We start from the raw sequence: 19815 nt of genomic DNA, 5'->3' as shown, positions 1-19815 counted from the left end.
CCTTTGCTGTGAGCACACACTATAACTTTGCACACGATTGAATGTGCATATGCAAAATGGAAGCTTGCGGCTTACGATGCTTCAGATAATCCCTTTGCCCAGCACAGTCCTAATTCAAACCAAGGGAGGGGGAGGAAACATCTGTGCTTCCAGGAAGAGCTGGTTGTGTGAAAAATTAGAGGAGGGAATTGCGGGTATATTCTGTACTGAACAACTGCCCTTGCTGCTGACACAGGATTCTGGTCCCATAACTCACGGCCCCACCTAATCATCAGAGGATGGATTGAAACTGGTCAACGCAAGCCTTTGCATGCTCTCCCGCCTGCACTGGCTTTTTGCTTTTCTAAACCAGTCTGTGACAGGAATTTTCTGGTGGGTGCTTGCTGCTTTTCTTCCCCCTCCCTTCAGAGTGCCTCTTGATCCTGGTATAAAGTGCTATGTTAAATACTACAAAACTCTCTATGAAGATGTCTCGTAGCTCGGTATTGCAGATGTGCTCTAGTGCAATAAGTTGAATGCTGTCTGCTAAAAGGTAATTTATATAATAAAACTTCATTTAAAAAACAACAACAACCACACGTGATTTCCTTTGTTGTTAGGTGCAGCAGCATAAAAATCCAGGGCTTCAGACTGTTCCAGAAAACCCCCCAGACCAGGAATGGCAAGCAAGCTTCCTAGGGCTGATCCCTTTCCTTCTGATCTTTTCCCTGCAATGCATGGCTGCAGGCAAGTTCTCTGTAAACCTGGTGTACATCTTTGAAAGCTCCCCAGTATCCTCTGCAAACATAGAGGTTTCTCTTAATGTGTAGCAGTGGCTGGTTTGTGACTTTAAAGTCTGTTGCCTCAACTCTGTTTCCTAGGAGGAGGCTTACAAGACCCTCTCATTTAGCCCAGTTTCATGTCCTCCGTGAGCTCCCATACAATCCAGGGAATGTAGGAATTCTGCTGCAGCAGGTGAAAACTGCACTGCATGTAACATCACCTTCCCACCTGTCATACTTGGGAGCATGAAGGCTCTAGGGACCACCCCATGTCACACCTACATTGCCTCTCTGGCCATTGCTTCCACCATGAATTTGTCTAAAGTCACTCTTAAGCCAGAGATAAGTGAACATCCTTTTTATTTATTATAGCTCCAAACATATAAAACACTGTATAAAGAAAAGACTTAGAAAACTAGAGCTTCAAGTAATTCTTTTTTTAAAAAAATGCTTGCATTTTAGTTGAAACCCTTACAGAATACAAAAGCACTAGTAGCAAACTCTTGCTCAGTGGGAGAGAGGACGGATCTCTCTGCAGATACAACCTTAAATAGAAAAAAAAACAAAACACGACATCACATTGGTAAGACAAATCTCCATGCCCAGATCCAAGGGTCCAAGACGAGTTGCCGAGTCCAAAAGGACGCTTTACGGTTTCATGTTGATGGGGCAGCAGCTAGAACAAAAAATGGGTCCTTCCAAGAACCAACCGCGGCAAAGGCAGTGCTTTTTCTTCCCTAAGCAACGTTTGAGATAGTCACATCTCACAAGGAGCTTGTCAGCATCTTGCTTTTAAATCATTAGCAGAAGGGTTAACCTGTACGATGGTGTTGCTCAGATGGGAGTGCTTTGCGTTCTCGCCTGCTGTACCCTGTGTAGAATTAGTGTCTTCAGATGTCACCTGGGCAGATATTTTGGACACTGGCCTTAAAACCGAAGGCAGTAGGAGAGATCCTAACAAAACCCATGGACAACTAGAGAGGGTTAGTAACAAAAGGAGCTGGTTAAAAGGGGGAACGGGGTTGGATGGCAAACCAGCTCTTGGAGAAATTAAAACGGCAGACACTCGAGATCACTTGTGACGGGGCAAATGGCCCCCTCCGTATTAGCCACATTATTTATATGGCTTCCATTCTTAAAACATTTGGGACTAGGTTTAGCCCTGTTCAAAGCACAACTAAGGGGGACTGGGGGCATGCGTCCCCACCCTGACCTTCCAGCATTAGCAGGAAGTCTAAAGGGGATTTCCACATGCATCTGACTGCTTAGAGGCTTCTGCGAGTGCAAACCCCACCTGCTCAAGACTCAGATTATGCGGAGGCTCCTAAGAGCACTCAGTCCAAAGGCTCTTGCAAGCCCCTTCAAACAGCCATTCAACACGGAGGGTCTTTTTTTTGGAGGGGGTGGTAGGAAACATTGGGGCTGGTGCAGACAGGAAGGCTAGGAGCCGGGTTAGTATCCTGACATTCCCTACTAGTGTTTACATTCCCCATTCAGGAATAATGCCCGCACAGGGGTTTGTGGAGTGGTATTCAGCCTTGCAATGGGTACAGGAAGACATAGGAACACTTGCCGTGCATGCTCTGTTGTTGCATCCCAACTATAGCATGTGCTTCCTGCTCCCATGCCCAGGGCGTCTGTTAAGGAGGGAGAGGATTCACTAATCTGGAACAATATTGATCTAATGGATGCAAGTCGCATCCAAGTTAGAAGTTGCTTAGCGGTATGCTTGTTGCACAAGGGAAAACAAGCACACTACCAAAGGTGGTTGGGCAACAGGCTGCACAAGAATCGGCCAATGCACAAGTTTCCGCTAGCCCAAATGTTGCAGAGTCTTTAACCTCTGTGATCCACTGGTGTTAAGACTCTTGCGGTAGTGGATAAGGGAATGCCGGATACGATCCTCACTTGCTAAGTATCACTCCACAAGGATTTTCTATGGTCTGTTTAAGGGGAATCTTTGCCTCTCCAGATATTGTTGCTCTCCTATCAGCTCCTATCATTCTGCACCATTCGCCATGCTGGCTGGGTTTCATGTGAACTGGGAGTTCAACAACATCTGGAGGGCCACAACTTCCCTCTTCTCCGGCGCAATCTGAGAAAATTAGCTGCCAAGGCGTCCTACTGCTTCCAGCTTTAACAAAGTTCTTACCCAGGCTGAGCCAAGTTGTGATAATGTGGAAATTCCCTTAAAAAAAAAACCTTCCGCCTAAGAAACAAGACAATTTTCAAATTTGCCCACATGAACTGCAGAACGAATCCTCCACTGGTATCACTACTGCTTTCCTTTTCCAGGAGCCTGCTACCACCACAGCTTGAACACTGCGCATTGCAGTTTGGAGGCAGAAAGGTGTCCTCACACATTCTTACTAAGGAATCTTCCACTTTCTGCAAGATACCTTCTTAAGTCGTGAGCTCTTATCATGCACGAGAGAGCACCCACTTCAGGGTGGGTGGTGGTAGCTGCAGGTTAGCAAAATTTGCCTCTCCAGAGCTGGCCTTAAGGAGTGTCGAGTATTAAGTAAGCTCCCTACCTTTGATTTCCGTGTGTGCTGCAGCCATGCCATTTAGCTGTCCCTCCCGAGGTGGACCTGGAAAGGGGGCGGGGAATCGAAGTTATTTGGAGGTGACACGTTAGCAGTGACCCACAGAAAATGTGTGAGAGCGTCTTGCATCTATGCTAGGCTCATAAACTCCACTAATGGTTGTAGCCGATGCTAGTCCTACTCTGAGTAGACCCGTTGGGAGTTCATGTCTTGGCTTACTTGGGTTCAGGCATTTCTATGGTTCTACCCTGCTTAGAACTTAGTGGGATACAACCCCTTTCCCCCTAGAATGCTTTCCCTTTGGATTGAGCCCATTTATAAAAGGTACTATGGGGGGGGGGAGGTGGTAAGTTGTTTGCTTAAAATATTGTGACGAGACACCCACAGGAATCTTCGGAAAGGCTGCGTCCAGCCCCTTTTGGCATCTTCCAGCTCTAAGCTGCCATTTATTATATAAAGGGAGTGTGTTGGTGTGGGAAGCTTTCCATGCGTCTGGAATTTCATTGGGAATATATATATATATATATATTTAAATATTTTATTAAGGATTTTCTTGTTTTACAGAAGTGTAGTGCCTCGTTTTTTGTTTGTTTTTTCCATGTAACATTTTTACAAATCCATTTCATTTGTTGAGGCATAGGGGGCAGATGGTATTGGAGAAAGGAGTGGTAGCTGACAATTGGCAGTTGGGGGTTGGTTAGTTATCCTGTTCTATCTTGATTTTGAAGGTGAGAGGTTTGGAGACTATTTAGATGCTGCCTAGAGGAGTTTGCAAATAATACTTGTTGCCAGCCTGACAAGCAAATATTTATTTTCAACTATTTGTGTAAGTCACATATTTTTCTTAATCACAAATAGCTAACAAGTGTTCCATGCTTCTGACCTCTTGTATAAAGTTATGCAAATGCACCTAATTTGCTTAATGTTGCATACATTGTTCTGGTTTTGCTATGATGAGGTGGAGCAAAGGTCAATACAGCACACAGAAGCCCCTCTTTTTCCACCCATCCTCTAAAAGCCTTACTTCATTCACCTGTTTGGCTTCTTGCTTTTTGTTTTCAATGAAAGCAAGGGGGCTCCGGGGAGCCAAATTGTGGGTCTGGTACTACACATTTGTATCGCTCACACCAAAGTTTCAGTGCTCTGAAGGCATGCGAGGCCATAACCTGGCTGGAACTAAGCAGATCTGGATCTGGCGAGTGCCTAGACAAACCCAGGGGGAATCCCTTCTAGGCCACCTCAAGTTAAAGGGGAGCAACGTGTGATGTGAATGTGATAAAGTCAAAATCCAACAGAAGACGCAATGTTAGAGGGCTACAGATAGGTTTGGGACTTCAGTTCCCATCAGCCCCAGATGGAATGGTCAGTGGTCAGGGCTAATGGGAGCTGGAGTTCAGCAACTTCTGGATGTCTGCAAGCTCCCCTTCTCTGCACTAGGAAGAATGCCAGTCCTCTTACCTGCTCGACCCCGGTTGGAGATCTCATTTGCCAGCCTCTCAAAATAATCAGGCAAGTCTGCGTATTCGTTCCCATATGAGATCACTTTAATCCCTTTGTCCAGCATGTTTTCTCTGAGCTTCTTGAACTCGTCCACATCCCCACGGCGCACGAGCATAAAGTGCTCCAGGTCAGATTTGTGCTTCACAGCTTCTAGGAAGAGGGCTTGGAAAGTTGTGTCGTCCACAGTCCAGCCACAGCCCAGGAACAGGAACGATTTGGCTTCATACAGCTTCTGGATCTCTCGCTTTAAGAAAGGAAAGGGAAAAAGGAAAGTGTACAGAATATCGACTTTCATTAGCACTGTGGAGTTTTAGAACTGGAAGGAACCAAAAGGTCAGCTTGGCTAGCTCCATGTAACAAAAGCAAGAATTGTCTGGTGCAGGGATGAAGAACCAGTGGACCTCCAGATGTCCTACCATCTGCCATCATTCCAGACCATTTGTCATGTGAGCTGCAGCTAATGGGAGTTGGATTCTAGCAACAGCTGGAGAGCCATAGGTCCCCCACTCCTTAGGGATCAACAAGAGCAGTACAATGTCCTCACCCCTGATTTGAGTGGCTAGAAAGCCCAGCCAAGTCAGCCCAGCCTTGTCCACTTTTGAGTCAAGCCACGGTGGGCAGGAGAAGTCTAACCCTCCTTATACCTACACACAAACAAAAACACGAGCAGCCGTCCAGTCACTAGTCAATCTGAACTTGATAATTCCTTTCTGGCCTCAAGTGCAATAAATTAGTATAATAATTGTTTATATGTCGCCCACCTGACTAGGTTACCCCTGTCACTGGGCGGCGGCCAACAAATTAAAACACAGTAAAACATCACACATTAAAAACTCCCCTATACAGGGCTGCTTTCAGATGTCTCCAGTTTGTGCAGTTGCCTTAATGCATCACACCATCTGCCATTCCAGTGACTTGCTACTGAGCTGTTAAATTTGTTGACAGTTAAAAGCACTAATTGGTATCAACTCCAAATCCTGATCCAGCTCTCTGTATGCATAAACAAGAAGTTAATATGCGATTTAATTACACAAGGAGGTGGGGTGTGCGTGTGTGTGTGCGCGCGCACATTTGAATTAAAAACCAGTATAGAGCAGAGAAGACTTGTACCCATAGTATGCACACCTGGCATAAGCAGGCGCTGCACATGTGTAAAGTCTGTTAATGCACAACTGCCTTTTTTATAGTGAAGGGAACCTGTCTTGTTTGGCGGGTTCTTTAGAAGACATTCCTGGTTGTTCGAAGCACTCAGGGCTTGATACTCATATCAGGGATGAGGAAATTGTACCCTCCAGATGTTGTTGTATCATCCCCAACCAACAGCCCTGCTGTCCAACAACATTTGGAAGGCCACAGAGTCCTCATCCCAGACTTATATACTAACAGCACTCATCCTTCAAGAGGCAACAAGGCCCAGAGAGGGCTGCCAATCTCACCATAACCTCTGTGTTGCGTAGCACATTCTGGTAGCCGGCTGGGTGCAGCACTATCCCACTGGGGTTTGTGTACACACCGTGGATGTGTAGGACACTGAGCTTCCTTTTCTCCTGCGCCCACTCCAGCACCTGTATGGGATTTCAAAAGCAGCGCTCAGCGTCAACAGTCCCAGAAAGTACAGTTCCCTTTGGCTTCTACAACCTACTGGGCTTTGGACTGAGTGGCCAGTAGGGCAGGGTGAAGAGCAGGAATGCCTTTATTTATTTTCAAGCCCACATTCCAGAAACTGAGCACCCTGCAAATATGTTTATAGACTTCCTGCCTCGGGGCGGGCGGGAGGGCTCTCAGAATCTATAAACACAATAAATTCCACACACACGCAAGCTCTCTCAGCCCCAGGGATGTATTTATCTGAACTTCTTAGCATCAGACCCCATGCTGCTGCACACAGTTGGGTTCCTTTGTGAAGGATGTTCTCAGGCTTATGGTGGGACAACAGCTGCAGCCCATGCAGGGTAAAAAATGGGATCCTTTGACTGCTACAGCTTGAGTCAACATTGCTGCATAACATTGACATTTGCCCTGCCCCCCCATAAAGACTTTCTTGAGGGAAGACCCTCCAGTTGCCTTTTGCTCCCTATAGCCGTTTCCTGTGTACTGTACTAGGTTTCGAGCTAATGAAAACAGAAATCCAGATCAATGTGGCACCTGTCCATCTCTTCCTGTCTGAGAATTGTCTACAATGTTGTGTGCAGCAGGACTCCCTTTCCTCTCCTCCCTGCATGAGACTTCTAAATCTGCTGGGGAGAATTCTTCAACTCTCCAGACTGCAGATTTTCTGTGTGTGCTGGGAGCTGCAGGAGAGGGGAAATTGCATTGTGCAAACAGAAGTCTGCCGTGCTAGTGGAACAGCATCTACTCTTCAAATCTTTGCTGTTGTCCCATTTCTTGCTCAAAATATTGTTTCCTGCATTTTGGAAGCACACAATAAGCAACGCTAGGCCAATTTGTTTAAATAAGCATACTGTATTTGGGATTATCTAATGTTATCATATTTTTTTGGCACAAATGCATCCCATTCTGGGTTTTTACCCACTAGCACATTCATGACTGCTACAGGCAAAAAAACTAAATTCAGAATTGCACACTATAGGACAATATTCTCCCCCAGCTCTCTTTACATTCCTTCCCTGAAATTTAGTACTTTCCCTCCCTAAAATAGGAGATGCAGAGCCTTCTCTAAACCAAGTTTGGCACAGGGGAAGTTTTCCAAATGTACTTCAACAGGTACCATCATAACACTTCCACGATTTATTGTGTTTAACATTTCATTCTCATGTAGCTCATCTTCTGTTTATTCTCCCTTGCCCCAGGAGTATTATCACACTGAAAAGTTACGCAGGAAGCAGAAATCAAGGACGTACGTGGAAAACCAGGCATACGTAATCAAAAGGAACTCGCAAGAAATAAACTCTCCTTTTGCTGTTTACATGGCTCTTGGAGTAAAGCCAGGCACTCAGTCCATTCCAACAAAAGAGGAGCTGCTTACAGGAATTTCAGCTTTTGGAAGATGAAAAACAGGGGTGAACTTTGGAGAAAGGCCCAAGCTCAGTGGTAGAGCAGGCAGAAGATGCCTGGTTTAATCCTCATCCTCTCCAGGCAGGGTTGGAAATGTCCTCCGTCTGAAACATTGGAGAGACGCTGCCACTCCAGGTTGAAAATACTAAGCTAACCTGCCTCAGAATAAGGCAGCTTTCCTAGGTTGCTTCTAACTTTATAGAGCACTTTGTTAAGCTCCACTTTAAGTCAACACTATAAATACCCCTGGAATTTGCCAAAGTGCAATAATAGCCTCGTGATTTCGAAAAAGAAAAAGGAACTTCCCGTGAATATTAACACTTGCAGACATGAGAAGAATACGAGAGAAAGCAGAGCTGCAGGGGTCTAGTCATTTTTGTTTGTGTGTGAAAGAGGCTGCTTGGTGAGGATGCATATAGGGGCTTTAGTATTGAATTAAATAGTTACGTTAATTGATCCTGCTTTGGATAAACAAAAAAAGGTACTCTTGACTCGTCTAGCAATATTAATTAATTAATTACCAACCAACCAACCAACCAACCTTCATCATAAGATCTCAGGGCAGTTCACAGAGTAAAATGCAGGATACCGCCCCCAATATTTTTTTGAAAATATTAAAACTATTGAAATAGGTTTTTAAAAAAACAACCCTCTTTTTTATAATAAAATGTGCCACTGTAGGAGGAAAACACCATTTAGAAGAGACCCTCCCTCCCTTCTCTTCTCTCCCCCTGCCTGGCAGTGTTGGTGTTAGTCCTGTCTTCTTACTGCAAGTGACACAACACACTGTGTTCTACCACCACAGCCAACGGCTAAAATGGCACTTAAGGCCTGAGCTGGGGACACCATTGAGAAATGAATGGGCTCTCATGCTAGATTGGCCACTGTTTGCAGTCATGAGCACCCGCCAATTACCTTTTTCTCATCGGTCAGGTCAAGAGATTCAAGCCTTTTTCCTTGGTCTGCCGCGTAAATTTCCAGCAAGTTGTCAAAGTTTGTGGTCAGCACGAGAGCGCCGTTTTCCATCAAGTGGAGCACGGACTGAAGGAGCTGTTTCCCTGTGTCTTCCATTTTGGACTCCAGGTCATCAAAGACCTCGTATAGGCAGTCCTTGAAAAACGTGGAACGGACATTGCTTGTGCGCTGCCAAGAAGATGGGGGGGGGGGAGGGGAATCCAAGATCAGAATTGATTTATTTGTATTTATTTTATTAAACAACCATTAAAAAAAAAACAGCAGCAGAGGACTTGAGGAGGGTGAGGCATAAACAGCTGTCTGAACTGGTTGCTGAGATCTAGCAGAGGCACAGCTGGAATTAAGCTACTAAGCTGTGTCCACTTACCTGCGAAAAAACACCCATGGGCTTACCTCTGAGTAAGCACAGAAAATCACATTACTGGAATTGCAATTCTTGCATTAGAGTCCTATTTCTGCCCAAACTCTCACAGCATAGAGGGTTGCCCAAGAAAGTGCTGGGACACTGAACGTTCTCAAGAAGAGGAGGATAGTATAGATTCAGGACAGTGGTTTGCAGAAGGGCATAGTTCAGAGGCTGCAGAGGGGAGAAGCTGGGAAATATTGGGAGAGTAGCAGCAGGAAGAAGAAGCACCAGGGGAGAGACAGCTGACAGACTCCGTGTCTTTGGAAAGCATTCCTGATCCGCCCCCCTCTCCCAGGACCAGGCGAGCATTGAGAGTAGAAGAACAGAAAGCTCAGAGGCAGAAAGCACAGATTAGCCTATTGGCATAGAATAGAAGAGACGGAGGGGGTGGGACTTTACTCGGAGCAATGCCATTATCTTAGGGAGGCTGCATTCCTCCATCTCTCTCTGTGAATAGTGAACAAATTACTTGGTAAGAACTCTTCTTGTTTATCTGCTTTTTGGCTGTCACCGTGGGTGGGATCGAATTCTCTGAAGCCTGACAGATGCCTAACTGCCTGCTTCAATTCTTTACAATAGACTGGAATGCCTCATGCTGCGTCGTTGGACCTAAACTGGGAACCTGGACAGGAGACCACTGCAAGCCCCATCAAAACAGTGGGATAGGTGGCCTTCAGACTGGAGGAAAGATAATGCATTCAGCCCAGTCCGATATGGCTTTTTCATAGGGAAGGGAAAGCAGAGAAAAAGGGAAAGGGTCCTAGCTCAGACATAGAGCACCTGCACCAGAGTGGAAAAAATTCAATGATTATCATTTTTTTTAAAAAATTAAATCTGATTTTTTAAATTCGATTTTTAAAATAAAATGCCTTTGGAGGAAAAATCTTTCTATAGTTTTCTATTTAAGTTACATTATAGTCCAAAGGCTATTCATCAGGAAATAAGGATTTGTTTTTTTAAAAAAAATGGGGGGAAAAGTTTAACTACATCAGTTAACAAACATGGATACATATGCTGTAATGTTATTGTTTTGGTTAAATGAATTGTTTAAATTGTTATTAAGGAAATGATTATTTTTTCTCCTTCCAATAAAGCACAGCAGAAAAGTTGTCCAAATATAAACAGTTAACTTACTAAACCTCACAATAATTTCATAATTATCTGCCTATGTATTTCTAATAGCATAACCAAATCAGTAATTTTTGATATAACTGTAAAAGCTACTCTGAAAATTTATTATTCCGAAAATGAAACCTTTATCTGGTTGTAAATATTAAGATTATACCAGCAAGAATGAGTCTGTCTGTAAAAAAAATGATTTAAATCAAGTCTGACTGACTAGTAATTTAAATCAATTTGATTTAAATCAAATCCACCCTGATCTGCACACAGAAACTCCCTGGTTCAATCCCTTGCATCTCCAGGCAGGGATGGGAAAATCTGCTGGAGAGGCACTACCTGTCAGAGTGGACAACACTGACCTAGATGGAGCAGCGACCTGACTCAGCATAACACAGCTTCCCATGTTCCTAAAGCATGGGTCGGCAAACTAAGGTCCGCAGGCTGGATCAGGCCCAATCGCCTTCTGGATCCTGGTCCACGGACGGTCCGGGAATTGCCACGTGGATCACCAGTGTGCATGTTCTTTCCCTCTCCCTCCCTTGGCAGCGGCGGCGCCTCCTCCCTCCTGGCTTCTTCCCGCCCTGCCTAGAGGAGGAAGGGGGCTGGGCTTTGTTGGTGCCAACAGCAGCAGTGCTCAAGTGGCTGCCATTTTAAGCAGCCCCTATCGCGCACCTTTCATCATCCCTCCGCCACTGCCACCTGCAAGACACAAGTAAGCAGCCACCGGGAATCGTGGTGCTGTTGCATCATCCCCGCCCCCCAATATAGTCTAGCCCCCCACAAGGTCTGAGGGACAGTGGACAGGCCCCCTGCTGAAAAAGTTTGCTGACCCCTGTCCTAAAGCTTAGAAGAGCATGTGCTGTCAGACTCTGCGCCGTAAACATAGGCAGGCCCTTCCACCCCCGCACAAAACAGTACGATCTATTAGCACTTTTTTGCCTGAAGCTTGCAAACCATTCGCTCCACGGCTCATCAACTCACTGGCGACAGCTTTTGGATAAGGTCGTGGGCAACGTGGATGAGGTTCTTATCGTCCCGGAGGCATTTCTGAAACTTCTTCCGCTCCTCGTCTTCCAGGAGGTCAAAGTCGATAGCAGCATCCAGCAGGGCCTGGATCAAGCCCTTCCAAGACTTCAGGGCCGGCACTTGGGGAGCGACTGCGGCACTTATGCCCGTCCCAATCACCAGAACGAGCTCCTGGGGCTTCTTGGTTTTTAGGCTCGGCAACAGTTTCCTGCAACCAAAAAGAGAGGGAGAGATGCCTATGACCTGCCATCAGCATGGAGAAATTTATAGGGAACAAGGCTCGACATGTGCAGATACGGCCAAGGCCCTTAGGCTAGCCAATGGGGTGCCTTCCTGATGTTGTTGGGCTGCAGCTGCTCCCATCATCCCAAAACAGATTAGCCAATGGTCAGGGATGATGGGAGATACAGTCCAGCAACATCTGGAGGGCACTATGTTGGCCACCACTCCCATATAGCTAAGCTTGCAGATAGCCACTTGCCTGGCATGAGTACCAGTGGCTGAGTAGTAGTAGTAGTAGTAGTAGTAGTAGTAGTAGTAGTAGTAATAATAATAATAATAATAATAATTTATTATTTATACCCCACCCATGTGGCTGGGTTTTCCCAGCCACTCTGGGCGGCTTCCAACAGAACACTAAAATACAACAACCTATTAAACATTAAAAGCTTCCCTAAACAGGGCTGCCTTCAGATTCACACCAGGCAACTGTGAAGGCAAGCTTTTCAAAATGTCAAATATTCCCTTAGTTCTTTCAGCTTCACAGCAGGCTGTACAAATGGCTAACAAGGCAACATGGGGGCACCAAAGAACCACCCTGGGATCTCTTGTTGAAGGGTGGTATATAAATGTAATAAATAATAATAAATAAATATACATACATACATATATCGTTTTGATACATAATCCAACAACACAATTATCTTGAAAAGAGCTGGTCTAATACAGAAAAATTGCTAGAATTTTGTTCCGTGTCAGATTACTTCCCCTTGTCTGCGGGAAAATTTTGGTCCATTTGAAGAGGCGAGTATATTCGCACAGTTACTAGCTAACCTTGTAGAACCACCCAAGCCTGCGTTGTGGAAGTTACCTTCTTTCATACCTTTGACTGTCGTTCTCTGTCTTTTTCTGTGTCATTATTAATAACAGCACTTTCCAGTATCTAGGGATCCTCATAGGAACCAAATCAGGCTACTGGTCCATCTTAGCTCAGTACTGCTGATATTGACAGTCAGGAGCTCTCTGGAAATTCAGGCAGGAATCCTTCCCAGCCCTGCCATGAGCCTGCAGATGCCAGGGATTGAACCAAGGACCTTCCTGCTGCAGCAAGCCTGCAAATTCCATAAGCCATGTGTGCCTGACCGTCTGCAGTCTCACTGATCTTATTGGATAAATGAAGAGCTGCGTGGACTTAGAAAGACCTGGGGTCCTAAGCTGTCCCAAGAACCTATTTTCCTCAAACACCCCTACAAGAATGCTGTGTGTGTGTGTGTGTGTGTGTGTGTGTGTGTGCGCGCACACACACACACACACACACACACACACACACACACACGTGTGGTGAAAGTTAGAAATAAGTCTGCCAAACATAAAACTGCAACATAAAAAGTCCTGGACTGCGGCAGCTCACAGCAATAAGCATTTGGGGGACATTAGGGACGCGGGTGGCGCTGTGGGTTAAACCACAAAGCCTAGGACTTGCGATCAGAAGGTCGGCGGTTCAAATCCCTGTGACGGGGTGAGCTCCCGTTGCTTGGTCCCTGCTCCTGCCAACCTAGCAGTTCTAAAGTATGTCAAAGTGCAAATAGATAAATAGGTACTGTTCCTGCGGGAAGGTAAATGGTGTTTCCATGCACTGCTCTGGTTCGCCAGAAGCGGCTTAGTCATGCTGGCCACATGACCCGGAAGCTGTACGCTGGCTCCCTCGGCCAATACAGCGAGATGAGCACCGCAACCCCAGAGTCGGCTACGACTGGACCTAATGGTCAGGGGTCCCTTTACCTTTACCTTTACCTTTAAGGGCCGTAGCAAACAGGGGAAGCTTCAAACCTCTCTGGTGAGCAGCTTCTGTGATAACCTAGCCCTCCCCCTGCACTACTATTTTATCCTCAGACACAAAAACCCCATGGTATGAGTTAGGCTAAGAGCTGGCGACTGGCCCAAGGTCACCCAAGGAGCTTCATGGCTCTCCCAGCCATAATGTAACTTAACATAAGAGCCCTGCGGGATCAGATCAAAGTCCTCTTTGGTCTGGCATCCTTGTTTCCCATGGTGGGCAATCAGACGCTGATGGGGAGCCCACAAGCAGGGCATGAAGCCAATAGCCCTCTCCCACTTGCAGCAACCCACACGCAAGAGTTACACCGCCTCTAATTAATTTCCTCCATTAATTCTTCCAATCCCTGTTGGCTCTGCTCACCTCGGTTTCTTGGCAGGTGGCACCCCATCCTCCAGCAACGTTTCTTTATCCAGATTCAGGCTCACATTAGAAGCCATCCAGTTTCTGGAAAGGAAAGGGAAAATGAAAGGTGACGGAAGGGCAAAGTTACAAAGAGAAACCTGGGATGTTTGCACGTTGAGCAAGAATAAACTTGCCAAAGTTTACCGAGACAACTTCCTCAAGGAGGAACAAACACATTGAGCCCATTATCTCTCATCACATCACCTGCTGCAAGAGTCTCTCTCCTCTGTTGCTAAACACACCATGCAATGCATAATGCAAAAGGTTATCTTCAGGAAATGTGGGGCCAGTTTTAAATTATAGTGGGAATACCGTGGCAATTTCATTTTCAGTTCTTTTCCTAATGATACGTAGCATAACATTCACCTTTTTCATAACTGCCACATACACTGGTTCAACATCTCCATCCACTACAACTCCAATACAGTCACTGATAGTTCAGACCCCAGAATGATGAATGTGAAATTAGGATTTCACTTTATACATTATGCATGCATCACTTTATACATTATCCATTTTACTGCTCATTCAGCCAGTTTGGAGATATCCTTTCGGAGTTACTCGCAATCAGTTTGGTGTCATCAGCAAGTCTGGCTCACTGCTCAGTCCCAACTTTAGTAGATCATTTATGAAGATGCTAAAAAATGCACAGCTCCCAATACAGATCATTTTCTACATCCCTCCATGGTGAGAACTCTCCATTTATTCTGATTATATATTTCCTGTTATTTAACCAGTCACCAATCCATTAAATGACTTGTCTCCTTATCCTATGATTAACTTTTCTGCAAACCTGAAATCTTTTGCCCAAAACTTTTTGAAAATCTAAAGGCACCATGTTTTCTGGATCACTTCTATAGAATGAGGTAATAGTAGCACAGTCTGCTCTACCTCAGACTGCAGGTGGGAGATGCCATATTTTAATGCTCAACGTAAATACCATGAGCAAAGTCACTCAAATAACTCAGATGGGGTTCAATGTCTTGGTAACACTTTTCTGGGCAAACTGGACAAAAACAGTGTGTAATTTGAGAAAAAAGGAACACACAGGTTTTGTCTCTCTCGCTTCAGGCATACATACAACCAAACACACAACCAAACATGCAGAGACATACAACCAAACACACAGAGGAAAAACTTCCTCAGGGCTGCACAGCCAATCAGAGCACATGCTAACTTAGTGAAGATCATGCCACGCTGCTTGGTTGCCAGGCAACACCTGCAGCTTGGTTTGCTCTTGGTTAGCTGACTTTAACAGTAACAGAATTAACCACTAAGTTAATTGAATGATCTCTGCTGTTGCACTTCTAACAATTTCTCCTAACAATGGAATCCCCACCTGCAGTCTGAAATGATTCAATCTGTTCTACTCCTTCAGGATTCTTTCTATCTCCCCCCACTCCAATTCTGTACCACGTGTAAAAGATACCTATGACAAGTTGAATATATCAAAATTCCTTCTTCTGCACAACCACCCAAAGAGTCCTTGTCCTCCTTTCTACCTGGCCAACCCAGCAGTCAAAGCTATTCTTAGCAAAGGATTACTGCGCTTAAGAAGCTCTTAATTCTTGAGTCAAGAAACTTAACTCTGCTAGTTGTTTGCCAGGGCAGAAAAGGCTGCTCTGCGGAAGCAGAGAGTGGGGAGCTTGCGTGAGAACCAAGGATCAGCTCTTTGACCAGGTTACCAAGGGCTGAAATTACATTGAGACCCAATGCGCTTCCTTGCTTGATAATAACTGAGAAAGCTTTCTACAGCCGGGGGCTACTCCACAAAGGAAACCAACAGCACAGAAATGATTAAACTTCTCCCTGAGAAGATGTTGCCTATCCCTTCTCACTAACCAAAATATCTTGAAGACTGAGCTATCCAAGTTCATTTGCTTGCTTCTGTTCCAAGGCCTTAGCAAATGTCTTCCCTCATAGAACCAACTGTCCACCAAGGATCCCCAACTGCACGATAAATTTAAAGCATAATACCACTTCAAACATGGCTTCTCCCAAAGAGCAGTAGTTTGTTAAGAGTTGTTCAGAGATCCCTAGACCCCTCATAGAGACACAACCCAGGGAACCCAGAACTGTAGCACTATAGCAGGCTTCTCCGCACCCTTATAACAAACTACAGTTCCCAGGATTCTTTGGGGGAAAGCCATGACTGTTTGAAGTGGTATAATACTGGTTTAAATTCATTATGCATATGGGGCCTAGATAGGGGGTGGAATGGTGAGGACATTAATATAGGAAGCTAGTTTATATTAAACCAGACTACTGTTTCATCTAGTGTCTACAACAGGGGTCAGCAAACTTTTTCAGCAGGGGGGCATTCCACTGTCCCTCAGACTTTGTGGGGGGCTGGACTATATTTTGAAGGGGAAAAATATGAACAAATTCCTATGCCCCACAAATAACCCAGAGGTGCATTTTAAATAAAAGGGCACATTCTACTCATGTAAAAACACGCTGATTCTTGGACCATCCATGGGCCGGATTTAGAAGGCGACTAAACCAGATCTGGCCCCCGGGCCTTAGTTTGCCTACCCATGGTCTACAATGACTAGCAATGGCTTTCCGGGGTTCTAGGCCTACCTAGAGAGGCCAGGAATTGAACTTGGGACTTTCTGAATGCAAAAAAAAAGGTGCTCTACAACCATCCCTGCAAGGCTATAGCTGAGTAGTAGGGGGCAGAGGCAGCTTGTCCACATCCTCTGAACATTTTTTTAAAAATAATGTTTATTAACTGGCCAATCAAATCAAATCAAATCAAATCACATCACATCATATAAATTCCGAATTACAAAGCCGAATTTTAAATTTTGTTGAGGGGACCCATATTTCAAGATCCGAAGGGGGTTTCTGATCATCTTCTTGCTACTGCATTAATGTCCAAATCAGTCCAAACAAAGTTCATAATTCTATCCAGACTTATCTTGCTGTTTCCACATCTCATCTTGTTTGTATATTTTCTCTTTTTTCTTTATGGTCTCTTCTGATAATCTTCTTAAGCTGATAAACACCAATAATAATCCTGTGTGGATTTTTCCGTTCGTCCAATCCTCAAATCGAGATGGTTTCCATATATCATCGCATTCATAGATAACATCGCTCTTTCCATCATTAATCACAGAACTGTCATTCTTAAGTCCCTCTGAGGAGTTTCACCCACAATATAAAAACAGCTCTATTTCTCTATTTCTCCTCCCAGACTTAAGGCCTCCGACAGAATTTCCCAATATGGCGACGGTATTTTTAACTGCGTCATTCCAAAGCCCTTATACATTCCACGCTCTTCTTAAAGCATGCTTTGGTTAGAAAGTTTATCTCCACACAGACATAAATCCACAGCTTAAGTCCTTCAAACGACATTTCTGACTTGCGAGGGGGGGGGGGATTCTTGTTTAATCACATAGAGGAAAGAAAGGAAAGTTTTTTTTCCCTCCCCCATCCAGTCCTTTTGCCATACCGAGTCTTGGTGTATCTTCATCTGGTTAATTCTTGTTCCTCCGACTCGTCTTGTTTATCAGAGATCTCTTCTGTTAGCAGTCTTTACTCCCCCTCCTTCCTTGAAATATGTGCATTCGCTTCCTAATTGTTTCTTTTGAAGTTCTTGCAGCTAGTGGCGCGGATCAGAGACAGCGTCCAGGAGTGCCGAGATCCCACAGGAGGGCATTCTGCCTAGTGCCCCCATCCCCACAAATTCGGGGGTGGTATAGGGCACAGCAGGCAAGGGCAGCCCCCCCCCCACAATCCTGGGGGGGGGGGTAGGGAGGCTATTTACTCCCATCACAGCCTCCAAATTACCTCGTGTGGGTCGGAGAGATGTTATTGTCAGCCATCTTCTGATGCGCCCCTAGTGGCCCCTCCACATCCTCTGAACATTTTGTGCCTGTTATGTGTTCCTTTGAGCACACGATTGCAGAATTTCAGGATGTCTTCTGCAACATTTTATTACTTATTATTTTGAGTCATTCCCAGGTCACTGGTGTTTTCAGAGGATTCCACAGCTCATTTACCTGTGGGAATCTGAAGTACATTATATGTTTCCCTGCACGAAGGAGAATCAAGTAAGTGAATCAAAGAGCCCTTGATTTTTTCAGGGAGCAGAGAATCTTTCCCTCTCCTTCAGGTCACTTCAGCTTCTGGCTTACCCCTTGAAACTAACACACAGTTTAGGTTCTAGAAAGTTAATGGCTAACAGCCAGGACAGGGTGTGGTAGATAGAGTGCTAAAGTTTGTCCTGGGAGCCCTGGGTTTATATTCCTGTTGAACCACAAAGTGCCCTGGACAGCGTCAAAAAAGTCACTTTCTCGCAACCTCACTGAGTTGTGAGGATAAAATGGGACAGATCCATTTTGCCACTGTGCTATCTGGAGAATGGATAGAATAAAAAAGTGATTGATTGATTGATTGATTGATTTTAAAAAAGGATAGCTATCCCACAAAAACTGCTCATAATAAAATTCTAATTATACCATGATTCTTATAAATGCCAATAAGAATGGAAAAATCTGATGCATTTGTTCACAGCTGTATGAGGTCATAGTTATCTACCGCAAGAGAGGTTCTTTGCTCCATCACAAGCAGATCTATACAAAACATTTTTCAAAAACACGGAAACGATTTGCAAAAATGAAAAAGTGAAGCCACTTTCCCTGTATGTTAGCTTTTAACAAGTCAAATAAAGCATTAAGTAAACTTGTTAAAGTAGATCATACTCAAGAAAACCAATGCTCCCGGAAGTAACAACTTGTTATTTTTTAGCTGCATGAGTAATGTTACCAGAAGCTAAATAGATTTGTAAGAATCTGTAACTGGCCTCAAAACAGATACAAATGAGGAAACAGTATTTAATGTTCAAAGAAAACAGGAAAAATAACCCCCCCCCAAGCATAACCTTTGCAATACAGTGCACGCTTATGTTGTGAACGTGATCCGTGCGGGAAGCACGTTCACAACCCGCAGCGCCACGTGTGCGCACGCGCAGGTCGCAATTCGGCGCTTCTGTGGGTCTCTCTCAGTAACCAGTAACCAGTTCTGGAACTTCCAGGTTTGGTGCGGTGTGCAACCCGAAATCGCACAACCTGAAGCATCTGTAACCTGAAGTATGACTGTACAAGTAATTAAAAGAGCACCATGCCTGCTATATACAGACAACTTTTAACCACAAAGCAAACGAAAAGACTGATGTAGTACATTTCCTGGTTAGAAATGTGCAAATCTGTCAATTTCAGTTTCTCTCATTTTTCCTCATTTTTCCAAACTTCAGTTCAGTTCTCCATATTGGTCTGTGATATATATATTAAAATTCTATAATCATTAAAATTCTCATTAAAATTCTCATTTTAGAGCAAATTTCTCCATGTACACACATTTTTATATGCAGTTGTGCCAAATATGCTATTTTGCACAGCAATTTCCCCTAATATAATGCATTTGTGTGTGCAATTGTCACTAGAACATACATTTTTATGCAGACTGTACTCCAGTGTGTGTATTTTTGCGCACTATAGAGAAATCTCCATTCATTTCAGTGGAGCTTGTGAGAGAGACCCACACGAGATCCACTTCAAACAAATACCTGAAAGCTCAATAATTGTAGTTGGAGAGAAAACCTTGTGAACAATTTCACAAAAAGTACTCTCAAAATACTGCAAATGCAACAAAACTTTGAACAGAGTTGACAGAAATAGCAACTGATCAAGAAGCAGCTACAGGCTTGCCTGCAAGACACACAAAGTTATTGGCTTTTGGCCATTTAGAGCACAAACATTAAAATTCTAAAGCATGGGTAGGCAAACTAAGGCCCAGGGGCCGGATTTGGCCCAATCGTCTTCTAAATCTGGCCTGCGGATGGTCTGAGAATCAGCATGTTTTTACATGAGTAGAATGTGCCCTTTTATTTAAAATGCATCTCTGGGTTATTTGTGGGGCATAGGAATTCATTCATTTCCCTCCCCAAAATATAGTCTGGCCCCCACAAGGTCTGAGGGACAGTGGACCGGCCCCCTG

The 19815-nt window shown here is 44.6% G+C and overlaps 1 protein-coding gene across 4 annotated transcripts; it reads right to left on the bottom strand.

Annotated features, from left to right (window-relative positions):
- Positions 1-1104: 1104 nt before the first annotated feature.
- FAM118B (family with sequence similarity 118 member B) lies at positions 1105-13922 on the bottom strand. 4 transcript variants are annotated; one of them, XM_077919409.1, is made up of 7 exons: positions 13771-13922; positions 11307-11559; positions 8738-8965; positions 6244-6372; positions 4766-5051; positions 3296-3352; positions 1105-1735 (listed from the first exon to the last, which is right to left on the bottom strand). In XM_077919409.1, the coding sequence occupies exons 1-7, from the start codon at positions 13845-13847 to the stop codon at positions 1716-1718; spliced, it is 1050 nt and encodes a 349-aa protein (XP_077775535.1). In that variant the 5' UTR covers positions 13848-13922; the 3' UTR covers positions 1105-1715. The 4 variants fall into 4 exon arrangements, with proteins under 4 accessions (XP_077775535.1, XP_077775536.1, XP_077775534.1 ...); XM_077919410.1 differs by having other exon boundaries at positions 1105-1662; XM_077919408.1 differs by having other exon boundaries at positions 1105-1306.
- Between the last annotated feature and the right edge of the window lie 5893 nt (positions 13923-19815).

This window comes from Podarcis muralis, chromosome 15 (assembly GCF_964188315.1).
Source record: "Podarcis muralis chromosome 15, rPodMur119.hap1.1, whole genome shotgun sequence".
Lineage (NCBI taxonomy): Eukaryota > Metazoa > Chordata > Lepidosauria > Squamata > Lacertidae > Podarcis > Podarcis muralis.
The sequence above is the reverse complement of the archived record's forward strand: the minus strand, read 5'-3'. Positions and strand labels throughout refer to the sequence as shown.